The following is a 17105-nucleotide window of genomic DNA, read 5'->3' as shown; positions in this document are numbered from 1 at the left end:
ATATTACACACTGGCCCTTTAAATTGGTGAGAACATAAAGGTGCTACCTCTTGAAAAATTAGAAAAGACCACATAACACATGTAAGAGGCGTTCTTACTGTAACAGTTTTGCTGGCTATCTGTGCTGTAGCTGCTGGCAGCGCAGGTTTAACCAGGGCAGGACTTCCTGTAAGCTTTGAACCAGAGGAACCGGATTCACTCTGCGAACTCAGAGGTCATCCCACTGACCAACTGTGAGGCCATGTACCAGGCAGCTGTCTCCAAGCGAGCGGGCAACACCATCCCCAGCGGGGTATTTACGCTCGTGCATGGACTGGGTGTCGCTTCAGCTATGACACATACTACTATTAGAGCTCTGCCTGCACTGAAAAAGAAAACTTGCCTAAGGTATAGGCCAACCCTAAATGGCTAATTATAACAGTTTGTTTGCTTTCTTGGGGTGTATGTTGTGGGGTAAAGTCTCTTACCTGCACAGTAGCTGAACTACACTGAGAAGGTATTGTCACCATTATTATTGGTGCGGTCATGCAGTTAATAGTGGAGCTGATGACAGTTTTGGAGCAGTGAAAACGGGGTGAGCGATATTGCATGTACATGTATAAATAGTGGGGGGAACATGAGACTCCCCTCACAGGGCAGAATATAGAGGGATGGTGCAGTAAACATATAGAGTATAACATATGGGTGGCTTTGGTCTTAAGAGCTTGTGCAATCTCTAATGTCAATTTGGAACCATGACATAAAAGAATATACGTGAGTTTGTTTCTGCATTTGTGTGTCTGCAGAAAGCAAACCGCACACATATAGCATTGGCTGCAACACATTTGACAACAGCCTGAGCTGCATGCACACAGCAGAGACCAGCCCTCGCAGCATCTGTGTGATTTCAGGTCACGAAGAAATGGAGGCAGCTAATAATATTTCCTGCTTCATTAGGTCATGGAGGAATCGGAGGTCTGCTCCCTGCCAGTGGGAATCGCCAGTGTGAGGAAACAATTTGAGACCCAGGAAACGGCCACATCACACAATGTAACCCAGTTCCATTTCCATCACCGAACTGTGCAGGTACACATATTAGAACGCAGTGTCTATATACCTTCGTCAGGATGACACTAACAGCATGAAAGAGGTGACTGTGGGTAAATGACCGTGTTGCTTCTACCTACCTGAGCTGGTTTCTATTTGCACTCCTCCATCTAGCTTCTCATCTGCATCGCTGCATGGGGAGCTTTGCAAGGAACAAATCGACTTATTGTGCCGATAACCGAACGGAGGAAAAGTCTATGCATTTATGTTACAGACAATACTTGACACTTCTAATAGCTTTCATGGAAAAACCTCAAGGGAGTTTCATAACACTTAGACTGTAGCTCCGTTCGGCTGAACTGAACAAAGCGGTGGAAAGGAATTCATTATCCCAGGCTCTTCGTACACTGTGAGTGAACAGCCTGGCACATTCTCTGACATCCTGCCTCCATCTGTGATTAGTTATCTCGAACCGCAGCGAGCATCCAACATTGTCTCCGCTCGGTCATGTACTGTGAAGCTTTGACTGTCGGAGTAAATTGTAGCGGAGTGAACTCACATCTGTGGCTATGAACAAGGCACTGTGGTTATGTGTGAAATTAAACATTGGGAGTCGTTTGCGTGACGCTGGGGTTTGTGCAGCGCGGACGCATTTTTTTCTCCGCCCGTGTTTGACAACCCCGCTGTCTTCTTCATCTTCACAGGAGACGTCAAACTCGGAGGTGACTGTGTCGAGCGGCAGCAGGCAGGTCGTCCCGGGGAGCCAGCAGCTCAACTTCAACCAGGAGACGATGGTACTGAACGCGTCCCGCCACTGTGTTTCTGCAGCCGTGGCTTTGATAATGAGATCGACTCTTTAATAACCTTGTTGAGAAAAAAAACTGGAGCAGACTGCAATCAATCCATTTTGTGTAATTAATGTTTGTGTAGTGGGGAACAACAGTCTAGGCTGGGATTGAAAGCACTTAATGAGAACATGGGCAGCGCTTGAAGGGTGTAGCTGACAAGTTCAATTTGTGTACTTGATGATGCTCAAACATTTTTTCATTCGTTTCCACACACAGGTGTCGTACAGCGACAATAACCTGGCATCCAGTTATGAAAACCATCAAGATGAAACAGGTAGGATGGGTTTATTTTCCTTTGGATATTTCTATCCTCTGCTATAAAGACTGTCACTGCAAATTTGAGGCCTCCCTTTATTCTCACGTCTGTGCTGATTTTTAGAAGAGGACCTTCCCAGGTACACTACAAAAGAACTGAGGGATCGCTTTGAAAGATCAATAGAAGAAGCTGCTCCTCCCAAACCAGTCAAGGTAAGCATTTCAGTTTCACTCGAGTCAGGCAAATACAGAGAAGCGTTTTTCATTTGGGGAATTTAAGAATGTGTACTTTAAGATACTTGATCTATTATTTAAAGTGAAAATCTGTAATATTTTCTTCCTGGTTTACTGGTGGTAACAGCAAGTGCTGTTTAAAGTGTAACTTCATCCCTAAGTTTCGTCTGAAGTGTCACTCCCTGGAAATTCAAAACATGCCCCGCAGAGCTGGGGGGGTGGGGCTAAGGGAGTCATGCCATAGAGACATTCCAAACGGTTCATCCTATGTAAGCAGGCCAATACTCACAACAGTTTAAAACACTAGGTGGTGTTAGGAGCCATTTTCAAACCTGTATATAATGCTAGTACATGATATATTTAAACTAGTATTAATGTGTTTCATCAACTAAAAGTCGTATAATTTAGTTTACTGCTCAAAAAACTAGTTTAATTGTGCAGCTATTTAATGATAAATCAGTTTGTTTCTTTATCAAAAGTACAATAGAAGAGCAGCTGTTGTGTGTGTTCACAGTGCAGCCAGTAAAAAAAGTCATTTTTTGTAGATAATTGCAATCATGATCTGATTTCGTGCTGCTGACTGTATTACACACATGAAGTTAGTCACCTTGCTAAGGAGTTGGAAGTGTGCAGCCTGTTTTCAACTCATCATCCAACACCCACAGTGGCTCCTCTTCATTGTTCCTGTACTTCCTGCGGTATTAAAACCAAACCAATGTCAAAACAAGAAAGCCTGTGTTCAGTGTTGACGTTAACTTTACTGAAGTTGTATGTATTCTTGTTCCAGCTTCACAATGAAAGCAAAGCAATGTTTTACCAGTTTATCACTTTAAATGGGAAGCAGCTGTACAAACTGATCAGTTTGCATGATTCATGTGATATGATGTCAATTCTGTACCTAATCTGCAAGTGGTACAAAAAGGTGACTTGTAATGCACATATAGCTCTGCCTGGGAGTAATGGAATGGACTTATAGGTATTTACCCATAAATGTGGTTTTTGTTCCTTAAAAAGATTGGACGTGACATCAATCGTGCTAAGTGGTCCTCAAATGTGACACATAACAACGCCTTGACTTGTGAGGTCTACGAGGCGTCTGCTGCTGCTGGAGCGAGAGAAGAAACAACAGCTGCAGTGATGGATTATGCAGACTTCCCGCCCCCACCGGCTGAGGATTCTGACTATCTTCCACCCCCACCCCCCGACTTACTACAAATGCCATTAGACGATGATAATATTCCAGAGGGCCATTACTCACCCGAGCCTCCAGAGCCAGCAAACCCCAAATACCAACTAAACAGAGAGGCCTACTTCAAACAGAAGGGCATGTCAGAGCTGAAACGGCTTTACAAACACATTCATCCTGAGGTTCGCAGGAACATCGAGAAAGAGTGCTTGAGCGACAACAATGAAACAGAGATCCGCCAGTTAGAGAGAGAAGAGTACATGTACAAGGACGACAGTGTTAGTCCAAATGAAATGAACGATGAGGAATACGCGGAGTGGGAGGAGATTCTTCCTGGCGAGGTGCAGAACATGCGTTGGATGTTTGAAAATAAGCCGCTGGACACCATCAAAGATGAAACTCTCGATGAGGAGGAGGAGGACGACGACAAGAAAATAACCCAACAGGAAATGATTCTCGGCAAAGATGTGAGACGCACAGCCTGGATGTTTGAGACGAAGCAGATGGATGAGCTGGGTTCACAAAACCCCAACTCCACAGAATACAGAAATAAATCCAGCAAATTTGACAAAGGGGACGTGCGTGCTGCAGCGTGGCTTTTTGAAACCCAATCTATGGACACTCTGAACAAGATGCGTACGGAGGAGGATTTAACTAAAGAGGTCGCGTTCACTGAAGAGGATGGAAATGCCACCATTTACATGATTGACAATAAGTACATGGAAACCCTCGGGCACACCGAGACCATTGACGAGAGCCACCTGCTGAGTCTGAGGGCAGTGTTGGAGGAAATTAACGGAGATGTGAAAACCATAACAAGCACTTTTGACACTCAGTTTAAATGCATCATTATGGGTCAATCGAGCCAGATGCTGGAGATTAAGTCTGTGCGCAAGATTGAAACCGAATTAGAAAACTCCATTGCGTCACGCTGGCTTTTCGACACCCAACCCCTGGACATGACAAACAGAGAGCCTACATCTCTGAAACTTGTATGCAGTCTTTCCATGGAGGACAGCAGTAAGGGAGACTGGGGCAGGTGGCTGTTCGAGATCAAGACGCTGAATTCCTTCAACGAGTGGGAAAGCTCTCAGATGGAGAAGGAAGAGCTCATTGGGACCGATGTGCGCAAACACTGCCTGGTGTTTGAAACCCAGCCAATGGATTCTCTGAAGGACGACTCCAACGCCAGACCTCAGGCTGTGGAAGATATCATCGGAGGCAATGTGAGATCTGCGAGGAACTTTTTTGAAACCAGCCCTCAAGTAGCCAGGAGGAATTGCACAGAAGTGGGAAAACTTAAAAAGGCAACAGTAAGTGAAGAAATGAAAGGGGATGTGAGACACCAAAAGTGGCGCTTTGAGAGTCAAGCTCTGGAGCACATAAGGGAGGACAAGAAGGAGGTTACACGAACCGTAAATATTCAGGAAGACCTCACGCAGGAGGATGGCACAAGCTGCAGGGCGGATGTTCGTAAGAATTGCTGGGCATTTGAGACGCAGCCAATGGATACTTTGAAAGATGATTCAAATACTCAGTCTATGACAAAGGAGGAGATTATCGCAGGTAACGTGAGATCAGCCAGGGATTATTTTGAAACGAATCCAGATGACGAGTTGAAAGAGCTTGCAGAGGTGGGCAAACTTAAAAAAGCACCGACACTTGATGAGGAAAAAGGTGACGTGAGACATCAGAAATGGAGATTCGAGAGCCAACCCCTGGAACAGATTAGAGAGGAAAAGAAGGAAGTCATTCGAACAATCGACCTGGAGGAAATTGATAAAGTGGACGTCTTGAACTACAAGCAAATCTTTGAGAGCACAGATTCAAACTGGAGAGATGAATCACATAAGATCCTCATAGAGGGTGCGCAGTGTGGGTCTGTGAAATCAAATAAAAACCTGTTTGAGTCTTCACAGCTTTACGCCATGCAAGACAGTTCGGGCCACTTTCATGAGGTGAGAACAGTGCGGCGTGAAGAGGTTGTGAAAGGAGACGTAACATCCTGCAAGTGGATGTTTGAAACTCGACCAATTGACCAGTTTGACGAAACTATGGATAGATACCAAATTATCAAAGGTATTTCCAAGCAAGAAATAGAATCTGGTGATGTTAAAACTGCAAAGTGGTTGTTTGAAACGCAGCCTCTCGATGCTATTAAGTACTTCAGCAATATTGATGATGAAGAAACTGTGGAGACCAGTACAAAACAAGATGTCATGAAGGGCGATGTGAAAACCTGCAAGTGGCTATTTGAGACCAAACCGATGGACATCCTGTGCGAAAGATCAGAGTTGAAGGGTGAAAATGAGTCTGAAGATATGCGAAAGGGAGATGTCAAAACATGCACATGGCTCTTTGAGACACAAGCACTTGATACTCTCCACGAAACGGAGACAGTTCTGAAAACGTGCACAGTCAATCAGGAGGACGTTCGAGGGAAGGATGTGAGAACGGCTCGTTTTCTCTTTGAGACAGAGAACCTGGAGAACCTCACCGGGGAGGAGACGGATTCGTTCAAGCGCGTAACTGAGATTGACATCGGGTCAGGCGATGTGTCGAGGATGAAGTATGTTTTTGAAAACCAGACCTCAGATATCATGACTTCAACATCTGACGAAGTGATGCAAAAGCTCAAGAGAGTTCAGACTGAGGATATACAAGGAGGAAATGTGGGGACCTGCAAATGGCGCTTTGAAAACCAATCCATTGATACATTACACGAAAGCCAAGACGAATCGATAAGCCGCACAGTAAATGATGTACAAGGCGGAGATGTAGATAAAGGCCGCTTCATTTTCGAGACACGCTCATTGGATAAAATCCACGAGGTGTCGGCCGAATCTGACTCAGAGCTGATGAAAATACAAAAGATTGTTCGCGACAAAGATGAGAAAGGTGATGTGAGAAATTACACCATGATGTTTGAAACTGAGCCCCTTTATGCTATTCAAGACAAAGAGGGCCATTACCACGAGGTCACCACTGTGACGAGCGAGGAGGTATCAAGAGGAGATGTAGTGGGAACCCGGTGGTTGTTTGAAACCAAGCCTCTCGACGCCATCCATGACACAGATGAGGTTTATGTCATAAAATCTGTCACACAACAGGATGTGCAAAAAGGTGATGTCACCTCTGCCAAGTGGAAATTTGAGACCCAAAATCTTGATAGGATTGCTGAAGAAAAGAAGGAATTCACAAAGACTGTAGATGACATTCAAGGAGGTAACGTTAGCATGAATAAACACCGTTTTGAGTCGGATGCCTCATCACAGGAGTCTGTTAGAACGGTAAATGTAAGTGAAATACAAAAAGGTGATGTCAGGACTGCGAAGTGGAGATTTGAAACCCAGTCAATCGACAAAATAAGGAGCATGAGCTCTGAAAATTTGATTGAAACTGTTAAGAGGGAGGAGGTTGCAAAGGGAGATGTTAAACAGTCAGTTTGGCTCTTTGAGAAAAATCCTCTTGACCACATTAAAGAGGCAGATGAAGATGTGGAGACAACCGTCACTCAAGAGGAAATCCCCAAAGCGGATGTGAAGACAGCGACATGGCTCTTTGAAACGACACCAATGGATGACTTTAATGAGACCAAAATGGAGAGGACTGAAATTTTGGGGAAGAGCGTCAAGGGAACGCTTGAGGAGCTTTATAGTCAGGAAATGGTGAAATCGAAGGGAATACTCATTGAAGCTGATGAAATTGGAGATGTGAGGATGGCAAAGTATCAGTTAATGAATACGCAGGCTCCGGAGATTCAACGAGAGGACGTCATCAGCGGAGATCTGCAGACGATCATGATGAACCTACTGACCAGACAGGAACGAGGCGAGCAGCAGATCATCATAGATTCAGAGGAGAAGGGCAACATTAGTTCAACCATGCAGGAGCTATTCAGCCAAAAAACAGGCAGCTCTACTGAAAGGGAGGAGATACTACGTGGGGATATTCGGGAAGCTATAAACAACCTTTTCAGTGGGGACGGGTCAAAGAAACATGGAATACTCATCCAGGAAGGCGAAAAAGGAGACGTACAGATGACAATATATTCCCTTCTCAATCAGCAAGAGAATGCCAATGTTGAAAGAGAAGACATCGTAAGAGGCGATATAAAGAGCACCCTCCAAAAACTGTCCAGCTCTGACAAGACAGATCAGGCCATGAGGATAAGGGTGGGTGATATTGAGAAAGGAAATGTCAACTTTTACTCCACATGTATTGAATCTGGGGCACTTGACTATCTCAAACAGCTCCATCTAGGAACTGACGAGACGTCAACTGAGAGAGAAGAAAAAGAAGAGATCGTCGGAGGTGACATCAAGGGCACGAAACTGATCCTTGGTCGGAGTCAAATGCAAATTGAGCGCACAGTAGAGGATGTGACACCTGGTGATGTTCACAACACAGTTAAAATGTTCATGACGGAGCCGACCGTAGAGAGACTGCAAAAAGAGGAGATCGTCAAGGGTGATTTAAGGGCTGCTATGAGTTCCCTCTCTGAATCGGTGAATCAGACCGTTGTTATGGAGAAAGAGGAGGTGGTGAAAGGCAACCTAACGAAGACTCTGCGCTGTCTCGAGAAGGCTCAGCAGCACCACAAGGAGGTGGAGAAGCCAGATATCGTACCAGGAAATATCAGGGGGGCTAAGAGATCGCTTGAGAAATCAGCAACATCGAGGACTAAAGTTGATGTTGAGGATTTGGTTTCTGGAGATGTAAAGGCCACGCTGAAATCTCTGGAGCTGGCAAAGCAAACGGTGCGGGAGGTTGAAAAGGAGGAAATTGTGAGGGGTGATATTCACATGGCAATGCAAAACCTACACGATGCCTCCAGTGAAAGGATAACGTGTCAGCAGGAAATAGATGTGCAGGGAAACATCAGAGGGACCATTCAGCTCTTAATGGAGTCTCCACCTTCACCGAGGATGGAAAGAAGCCCGAGCGACGAGGGCGACGTAAAGGGTGATGTCAAGATGTCAATTAAGTCATTATATGACATGCAGGAGCAGACCCAGCTGGAGAAAGAAGAGGTGATAAAGGGGGATGTAAAAGGCACTATTAAATCTCTGCTGGAAACAGCGCAGCGGGAAGCTCAAACCAAAGTCAGGCAAGGAGCATACAGAAGAGCTCGAGTCAAGCAGAGCCCTCCTGTTAAAAACATGAATGCTGATGCACAGAGGAACATTCAGAAGTTAAGAACAGCTAATGTGGTTGAAACATCAACATCCTTGAAGGAAACTGAAGCTGTTGCAGCAAAGACTTGTTCTGTGGAGCAGTCTTCTCAGCAATCGACAACTGTGGTGGAGCATAAAACTATAACTCAAAACCATGGCATCAAAACAGTGAAGACAGAGTTTCGTAATCTAAACTCTAACCAAAGGGGAATGACAAAACAAGACAAAACCAGAGTGAGAACTGGTGTTTACATCTTACAACAACAAGTGCCAGAGCCTGAACTGCCTCTCCCACCTCCACCTCCTCCAGTAGTAGACACTGACCTTCCTCCTCCTCCTCCTCCCACTCCTCCTCCTCCTCCTCCCTCTGTTGATTCTGACATTGATCAGCTTCCTCCTCCACCACCACCCCTCACCAGTGAGCAGGACCTCCTCCCACCTCCTCCATCTCAACAAGAACTGGAGAGTATGCCAGCACAGGCAATTCACCCTTCACCAGCCAAAGCAAAAAGGTTGACTGTGAAAAAAGTGAAAGCTCCGACTTTGCACCAAGTCCCGAAACTGGAGCCTAAAGTGGAGATCAGCAAAACACAGAAGGTGGAGGTTACATCTAAGAAAAAGGTAGAAATGAGCCAAAGCCAATCAAAGACAACAACACATACATCAAAGACTGTCTCATATGAAATTCCTCCACCGCCCGAGTCACCACGACCATTACAGAAAGTTTATGGTGCTCCTGTGAAATTCACCCCTCCTTCTTCTCCTACTCCCCCCATGAGGGGGATAATGACTAAAGTCACCCCTCCGTCTTCTCCTACTCCCCACATGAGGGGGATAATGACTAAAGTCACCCCTCCGTCTTCTCCTACTCCCCACATGAGGGGGATCATGACTAAAGTCACCCCTCCGTCTTCTCCTACTCCCCACATGAGAGGGATGATGACTAAATTCACACCTCCGTCTTCTCCTACTCCCCACGTGAGGGGGATGATGACTAAATTCACCCCTCCGTCTTCTCCTACTCCCCCCATGAAAGGGAAAATGACTAAATTCAAAACTCCTCTGATAAAAGCAGAAGAACAGTTCCGGAAACTGAGAGACGAAAACACGCCACCAACAACTCCAACCCCCATTTACATACATGACTCGGTTAATGCAGCTCTTGAGATGCTCTCAAACGAAGACATTGAGCAGTTCGACGCCAAAACATCCGAAATCACAAAGCAGCAAGCTGAAAAGACGTCTCTCAATGTTCATTCAGACTTAGCACCATGTGATTTATCCAAGTATGTTGTTAATACCACCCATGGCAAAGTCAGAGCCAGTCAGGAGACAATGCTCAGTGATTCTATGATTATATCTAATGCTAAACAGCAAACTGTCTCTGAGACTTCTAAGGTTGTCTCCGTTCAAAAGACTTCAATGAGACAACAGATGCATTCAACATCACAGAAGACAGTTTCGGTTTCCTCCAGTCAGTCTGCGGCGTCTGTCATTACTGGCGAGGTCCACACGTCAAACACTGTGGTTGCAAACACAGAAAACATGACTGCTGAGAGAAAGGAGTCTAAAAGTCAGAAAACAAAGGGATCCGACAAATCTGAAGATAAAAAGGAAGGCAAGATGCCTAAACCTGAACGCTCTGTCACTGCTGAGGAGAATGTAAAATCAAGCAAAACGCAATCAGAGAGCAAGAAGACTACAGACAATACAGCAACCAAACTAATCACTAACCTTCCTAATCAGTCCTCCAAAACAGACAATGTCACTTCAGGCAAAAATGTAAAGGAGTCAAAATCACCACAGCTTGAAAACAAAAAGAAGAATGATCACTCTCCTACCAAGAGCCAAGAGAAGGTTTCTGATCAGCCAGTGCAAACAGACAAGACAGCTGCCACCGCAAATGGAAAAACAGGCAAACAGAACCAAAAGGGGAAAAAGAACAACAAACAAGAGAAGCAAGTAGAGACAAAAATGTCGTATGAGAGTCAGAAACAGAGTGTTTCACAAGAATTGAAGGTGGAAACTACAAGGGTGAAAGGGATCAGTGAATCCAAAGAGTTAAAACTTGGAATTAAGAAAGTCACAGCCTCGCCTGCTCCTGTCTCAGCGCTGGCTGCTTCTGAGATCATAACAGACGTCCAATTAGAAACTCCGACTCCGACAAAGAGGAAAAAGAAGTCCAAAAGGTCTAAAGGGGGATCACCGCCGAGTCAAAGTAAAGATGTTTCCACAGAATCGAAGGTAGAAGCTAAAGAAACCAAGACTGTTACTACCCATCAAACTCAGGACACAATTGCAGTTTCCCAAGTTCACAAAAGTTTAAAAGAAGAGCACATGCAAGTCATGAGGGAAGTCATCGCCACAGACCATCAGAAACTAGAGCAAAAAGAAATTCAAAAAGACATGAAGTCGTCTGAAAAGAAGAAAGGAGTGACGCTTGTTCAGCAGAGCGTGGAGGAACCACAGAAAAAAAGTAGGAATGTCCCAATTACAGTGACTGGCGGGTCAGAACAAACGCAGTTGGCAAAGTCCACGACCGGAAGAACAGATGGGGATTCTCAAAGGCGAGAGGTCCAAGTGTTAATCTCTCACACGAAAGAACTACAAAGAAAAAATGATTCTAAATCTTTAAAGACTCTGCTCAGTGCTCTCCCAGATTGGCTCATAAGTCCACAGAGAAGATGTGAACTGGAGGAATCTGTGGTGGAGAGTGATGCACATAAAAATAAAGAAATTCTCTCACATGTGAGGAAACTGGCCGAAGCTAAACTAATGCTTCTGGAAGATAATGAGACAATGGAGAAGCATGAATATGAGTCAGTTTCTGAGAAGGCGATTTCTAGTGGGGCAACACAAAGAATTTCCAAGATCAGTATTGGCTCTGCCAAAATTGAGAACCAAATAACAAAAAAGACATCTCAAGTATGGAGAGAAGAAGTGAGTCAGTTCAAGTCTGTCGACTTGCGCGCTCCTTCGCCATTACTGAGGATGCGATCTCCCTCGCCGACATTCATCACAATAGAATCCACACGAAGATCCAACTCACCCCAGAGGGTAACCCCATCGCCTACCCTGCTGCACAGGCCTCCCACACCTCCCACGCCACCACCACGCAGGTGCGACACACCGACATCTCGCCTCAATAGAATAACGCCCTCTCCAACTTTCGACAGAGCAGAAAATTTGGCTCGTCTCAAAGATACAACAGCAAAGCTCTCACGTGGCGTCACCCCTCCTCCCCTTCTTGCTCCACAGCAGATATCAGAGAAGAAGTCAGAGATTGTGGAACCGCCTGCATCATTCCATCGGCAAATCAAAATCGAGTCTCAATTTGTGGAGGCTCAGACTTTGACAGCGAATGAAACACAAGGTGAGTCTGGGACTCAAGCACCATTGTGTCCATATAACCCAGATCTTGAAGAAGATTCAGAGCTGTCGTCTGCGTCAGTCAGAGAAAAGAGAGAGTTTTTTGAAGATGCTCAAAAGGCTGAAATTGAAAAGACCTACGTGCGGAAGGAGCCCATTGCTATCCCTGAACGACTGGGCCCTGACCTGGAGGAGGATGCAGCAGAAAATAAGAACAAAGGAACGGATGAGCTTCCCAGAGCGGACTTGTCTGGTCTTGTAAATAAATTTGAATCATCAGAAGAGAAAATGTATTCAAAAAAAGAGCTTATCCCACTCGTAGATCAGCTTCACAACTATACTGAAGGAACAGCTTGTAACAAAGAGAAAGTAGACATCCTGGAACAGGGAATGCCAAGTTTTGACATCCAGGCTATTAAAAATGTTTTTGAACTGGGTGAGCTAAGTTCCTCTTTCAGAGAGGAGAGGGAGGATCAGGAGGAGCCTGAGTCAAATCTGAGTGAAACAACAGCAGACACTTCAAAGCGGGAAAGGGCCCAAGAGACCAGGGGAGGCTCACGGCAGAGCACCCCCCTCCCTCTCCAGAAACATGAGGCAGAAGCTGTGCCAGAAGAACCATCAGCCTTCTCTGAAGCCAAATCAATCACAGAACATTTCTCAAATGTTGATGAGTTTGGTAATGAGGTCATCGGAACAAGGACGGCTGTCATCGAGCTTTCGGAGAGCGCATCAAGCCAACAGGTTCCTTTCTCCTACGCCGATGTAGTCAAAAGAAAAGCTGCAGCAGCGAGGCGAACAGAAACGTACGATGAAGACGCAACGGAGAAGCTGCTGAGGAACTTCCACAAGACGTGGACGGAGAGTGAGACAGTTTTCAAGAGTCTTGGCTACTCTGTTTCTGAAGAGACGACGGCCCAAGTTCTGTCAAGTGAAACAAGGATCGTCTCATCTGGTAAAACCCGAGCAGCATGACACCACAGAACTGAATGGCATGGACAACGGGTGGCTTTAATTTGAGTGTTTTTGTTTGTGCTGTGTTGCAAAAGCAGAATTACCAATACTGTGTGCATATATATATACATGTAGATTACGCAAGTGTTTATGTACGACCAGAGGTGCCGGTAATAACCAACAAGACCAGGATTCTTCAGCCATGCTAGCAGCTCTGTGAGGCTGTGTCACACAGATGTGTTCTCATTAACATGCTTTCAATGGAAATACTAACATCCTCATGGTTAGGAGGTCATCCTTAACTTCTTACTTTTGGAAGTTAGCTTGCTAATATTCTCAAGGCCCTCATCAGCAAAAGGAGTGTGCCGAGTTGCCATGCTGTTTTCAAAGAATGTCCTTTCCCGCTGAATACAAATGGAAGCCAATTACCTCCAACCCTCGCAAACAACCTTGAACAGAGACTGTTTACAGTCTGTCTCTTTCTAAATTGCAGGTATCTGTGAAAACTGGAGCGAGTAAAACTAAAACCTGAAGAAACATTTTAACTGTTCCCTCTGACAGCAGTTGCCACAGTTTAAAGGAATGAATGAGCATGACACGTAACCTTTTAAGTGCAACCATTATGTGCCGTACTGCTTTGTATTTGCAAGATTAACCATAATAACAACTGAAATAAAAGCTCTGGCTCATTATTGCATTGTGACGCAGTCCAGAGAAAATGCTTTTCACATTGGACGGATGAAAAAACAACAACTCACAATTTCCATTTATCTCTTTCAAACAGGTTCGAGTTCCGAAGTCGGAGCTCTGCACACTGTGTCGGAGGAGAGCTTATCCAATGGATGCTCTGATAGTGGACAAAAACAAGTACCATAAATCCTGTTTCTGCTGTGAGCACTGCAAAAATAAATTAAGGTAAATGTGGCACTCATTCAAATAAATGCCCACAATGGACTATTTGAACATTGCAATATTATTTACTTAATTTCTTGGTGTTTTAATCACAGCTTGATTGTTCAAAAAAACAATGTCATGCTTTTTATGTCGTGTAACTAACAACAGGAGTTGTTTTCTCTTTTCTTGTAGCCTTGGAAATTACGTCTCTCTCCACGGACACTTCTACTGTCTGCACCATTACAAACAACTCCTCAAGTCCAAAGGGAACCACGATAATGGACTTGGGCTGAAACCTCCTGCAGGAAGAGGTGGACCTATCCCCTCAGATGAGAAACTTGAATGGAGATATTCCATGAGCAGCATTAGTTCAGTAGACAAAACACACAGCGGTGAAAACGAAACGACAAAAGCGTTTAATGAAAACAAACCACACTCCAATAAAATATCTGTAGTTTGGCCCCCCGAGGCCGATACCCCAAAGATGGCCTTTAAAATAGAAGAAGACATTCAGCTAACTAAACCGCAGTGGCCCCCTCCAGACAACTCCCCCAGGTCCCCCAAACAACAGCACAGAAAGGCTGTTCCCAGAAGTACCCTTTGAAAGAAAGTCACCAAAATACACGGTTTAGTCGAGTAAATACAAAGAAGAGCAGCACACGACAATGAACGGTAATAGAAAGTGTTACAGAACTGTCCCGGAGGCTCAGCTTAAGAAGTGTTTGGTTGAAGGTCGTGCAGTAAGTCGAGGTGAGGGAACAAGAGATGTAAGGATACGACAAACTGTATCGTAGATGGTGTGAATAGTACGTTTTAGAGAGATAGATGTGGAAAGTGGAAGCAGAAGGGAATTGTTGTGCTTTGAACTGACGTGCTTATGTGTAATTTTACATCCGCTGAATTTTATGAATTTGTTTCCATTTATTATTTGACACAAAGTAATTCGATTTACAAATTTGAGAAAAAACTATATTAAGTAATTTTTCAATAGGGACCTTGCACTATTCGTGCTCGAGGCCTAATAACCTGATAACAATTGTTAGTAAAGACATTATAAGGTCAAATTTAGTAGTATAATAGTAAAATAATATATGTATTAGCAATGTAAAAGAGATAAACATTTTCAAATATAATCTGCCCTCCCAGTTTCCTTTTCACCCCTTTTGTTTTAGTCTACCATTAATTGGTTAATTGTACAATTCATTCATGTTTTTTTGTAACTGCATGGTGATGCTGTTCTGCTGTTGTATTATTCGTCAGGGTTTTTATCTTTTAACATATCAACATTTTTGCATTTGTCTTTTTAGCACCTGGTGTGCAGACTACTAAAAAGCTTATTGGAATTATTTTATTTATAATATTGAAAGTATATAATATAAACCAGTGAGTTGGTGGGGATCATGTTTGTTTTGGACATTTGTATCCTCTCTTTGAACGACAACTATTTTGCAATGAAGAATTGTATTTTTTAGATTAGACCGATAGAAGACAATTCCTGACTTTGTCATGCTGTCAGGCTGGTTCACTTTCTTTATTGCTGATCTATGAGCAATAAAAAAACGTATGAATGTCACCGTTTCATTTTCTCTGTGTCTTTGAAAGTCTCTGGCCTACTTTATGCATTAGCGTCAGTGTACCGTATGTGAAATGTCAATCTGTCGCTCCATCTCCAGAGTTCATCCATATCAAACGCAGAGAGGAACAGTGTCACAGAGCTTGTCAGGCGTGCATCTGACAGAAGCCGCGCCTACGGTAGACAGGGTCAGGTCAGCAGATCCCTTTCACACAGTCAGTATAATCTCCTTTAGAAGCTATCCCCACCCCTGGAGCTCAGACTGCAGGTGTCCCTTCAGCAGGACAACCAATTGTATGTAGCCATATGAGAACACTTGAAACTGGGCATTGACAGGCAGGAGGATGAGGGACGGTTTAAGCACATGCAGTGGGATATACAGCAGCGGAGGAAACCACGCCGTAAATTATTTTTTACTGCCAGTCTAAAATAAGCCAATGACCAAATGTGGGCACTCATCCTCTTACTGCTGCTCGCTGTGGAAGCTTAGCATCCAATTTGTCAAGTCTGACCACCTAAACAACTGCAAAACAAGATATATATGTTAGTTTATATGCAAGGATTAGTATTTCAGTATGTGGGGAGGAAGTATATCAAGTTAAAAAATAAGGCTTTGTATTAGTTAAAGTAGGGACACAAATAGGGTGTTGTATGCAGCATTTACCTTGTATATTACTTTTGAATACTGATGTGAAAATATTGTAGAGCCCACAACAAAGTATACATTTGAGCATTTTGACCCTGTTGAATATATATCCTAAAATATTATTTATGTATGAATATCCATATATATATATATAGTATGTAGCCTATATACTTATGTATATAACATAAATTGCATAGATTAGGCTGTTAGTTCTTTCTTTGTGTATACACGATGTGTGTGTTTTTTATCCTTTATATTACATGTATATGTGTGTATAGGTTTGTGTTTGTTTGTCTATATATATATATATATAAATTATACATATATATTAGGTTAAAATATTAATATTCTATACTTTAATTTGTATTCCCTATTTCACATTAGCCTTTATCACAGCCTTAAACCCTTGAGCCTTTTACTGAACAGTTTTAGAGATGCACCTATAATCTTAGAAAGGTCCTGATTCTTTTTAAATAACTTACAGTATATAACTAAATACCCCTGCACACACTTGGTTGTGTGAGGAGGTGTTTCCAGCTGGACAGCCGACAGAGTGGGATCTTTGGTTGGAGAACACTTGGCAGGAGTTTGCTGAAATCCCCTCGCAGAGACAATCTACCCTGCTGCTTGTGTCCACGCGCGCTCCGCACTTTCCCTCTCTGAGCGGATTGGTGAGGGATCCATGGGATTACTCTCTGATTGGCCGTCTCCGCCTCGTCAGGCCACGCGTCAGCCGCGGCTCCACTACCATCACGTCCCCCCTCCCCCTGTGCTCCCCCTCCTCATTGTGGAACAACAGTGCAGGAGGATGTCGGAGCGGCGGCAGCAGCATCAGGACCACAAGTCGGAGTGGGATGGAGACACTGAGTGAGGTAGGCGCTGCAGCGATGCCCTTCCTCTCCTCCTCTCCATCATGGCGTGTGCTCTGCGGGGCTGAGCCTCACTC

At 44.2% G+C, this 17105-nt stretch overlaps 1 protein-coding gene across 1 annotated transcript; it reads left to right on the top strand.

The window, feature by feature from the left end:
* Window positions 1-241: 241 nt before the first annotated feature.
* On the top strand, window positions 242-14909 carry xirp2b (xin actin binding repeat containing 2b). The gene is made up of 10 exons (XM_053440108.1): window positions 242-292; window positions 937-1065; window positions 1731-1820; window positions 2091-2148; window positions 2254-2342; window positions 3378-9583; window positions 9710-10217; window positions 10383-13047; window positions 13831-13961; window positions 14133-14909. The coding sequence occupies exons 1-9, from the start codon at window positions 242-244 to the stop codon at window positions 13920-13922; spliced, it is 9888 nt and encodes a 3295-aa protein (XP_053296083.1). The 3' UTR covers window positions 13923-13961; window positions 14133-14909.
* Window positions 14910-17105: the final 2196 nt, after the last annotated feature.

This window comes from Pleuronectes platessa, chromosome 14 (assembly GCF_947347685.1).
Source record: "Pleuronectes platessa chromosome 14, fPlePla1.1, whole genome shotgun sequence".
Lineage (NCBI taxonomy): Eukaryota > Metazoa > Chordata > Actinopteri > Pleuronectiformes > Pleuronectidae > Pleuronectes > Pleuronectes platessa.
The sequence above is the reverse complement of the archived record's forward strand: the minus strand, read 5'-3'. Positions and strand labels throughout refer to the sequence as shown.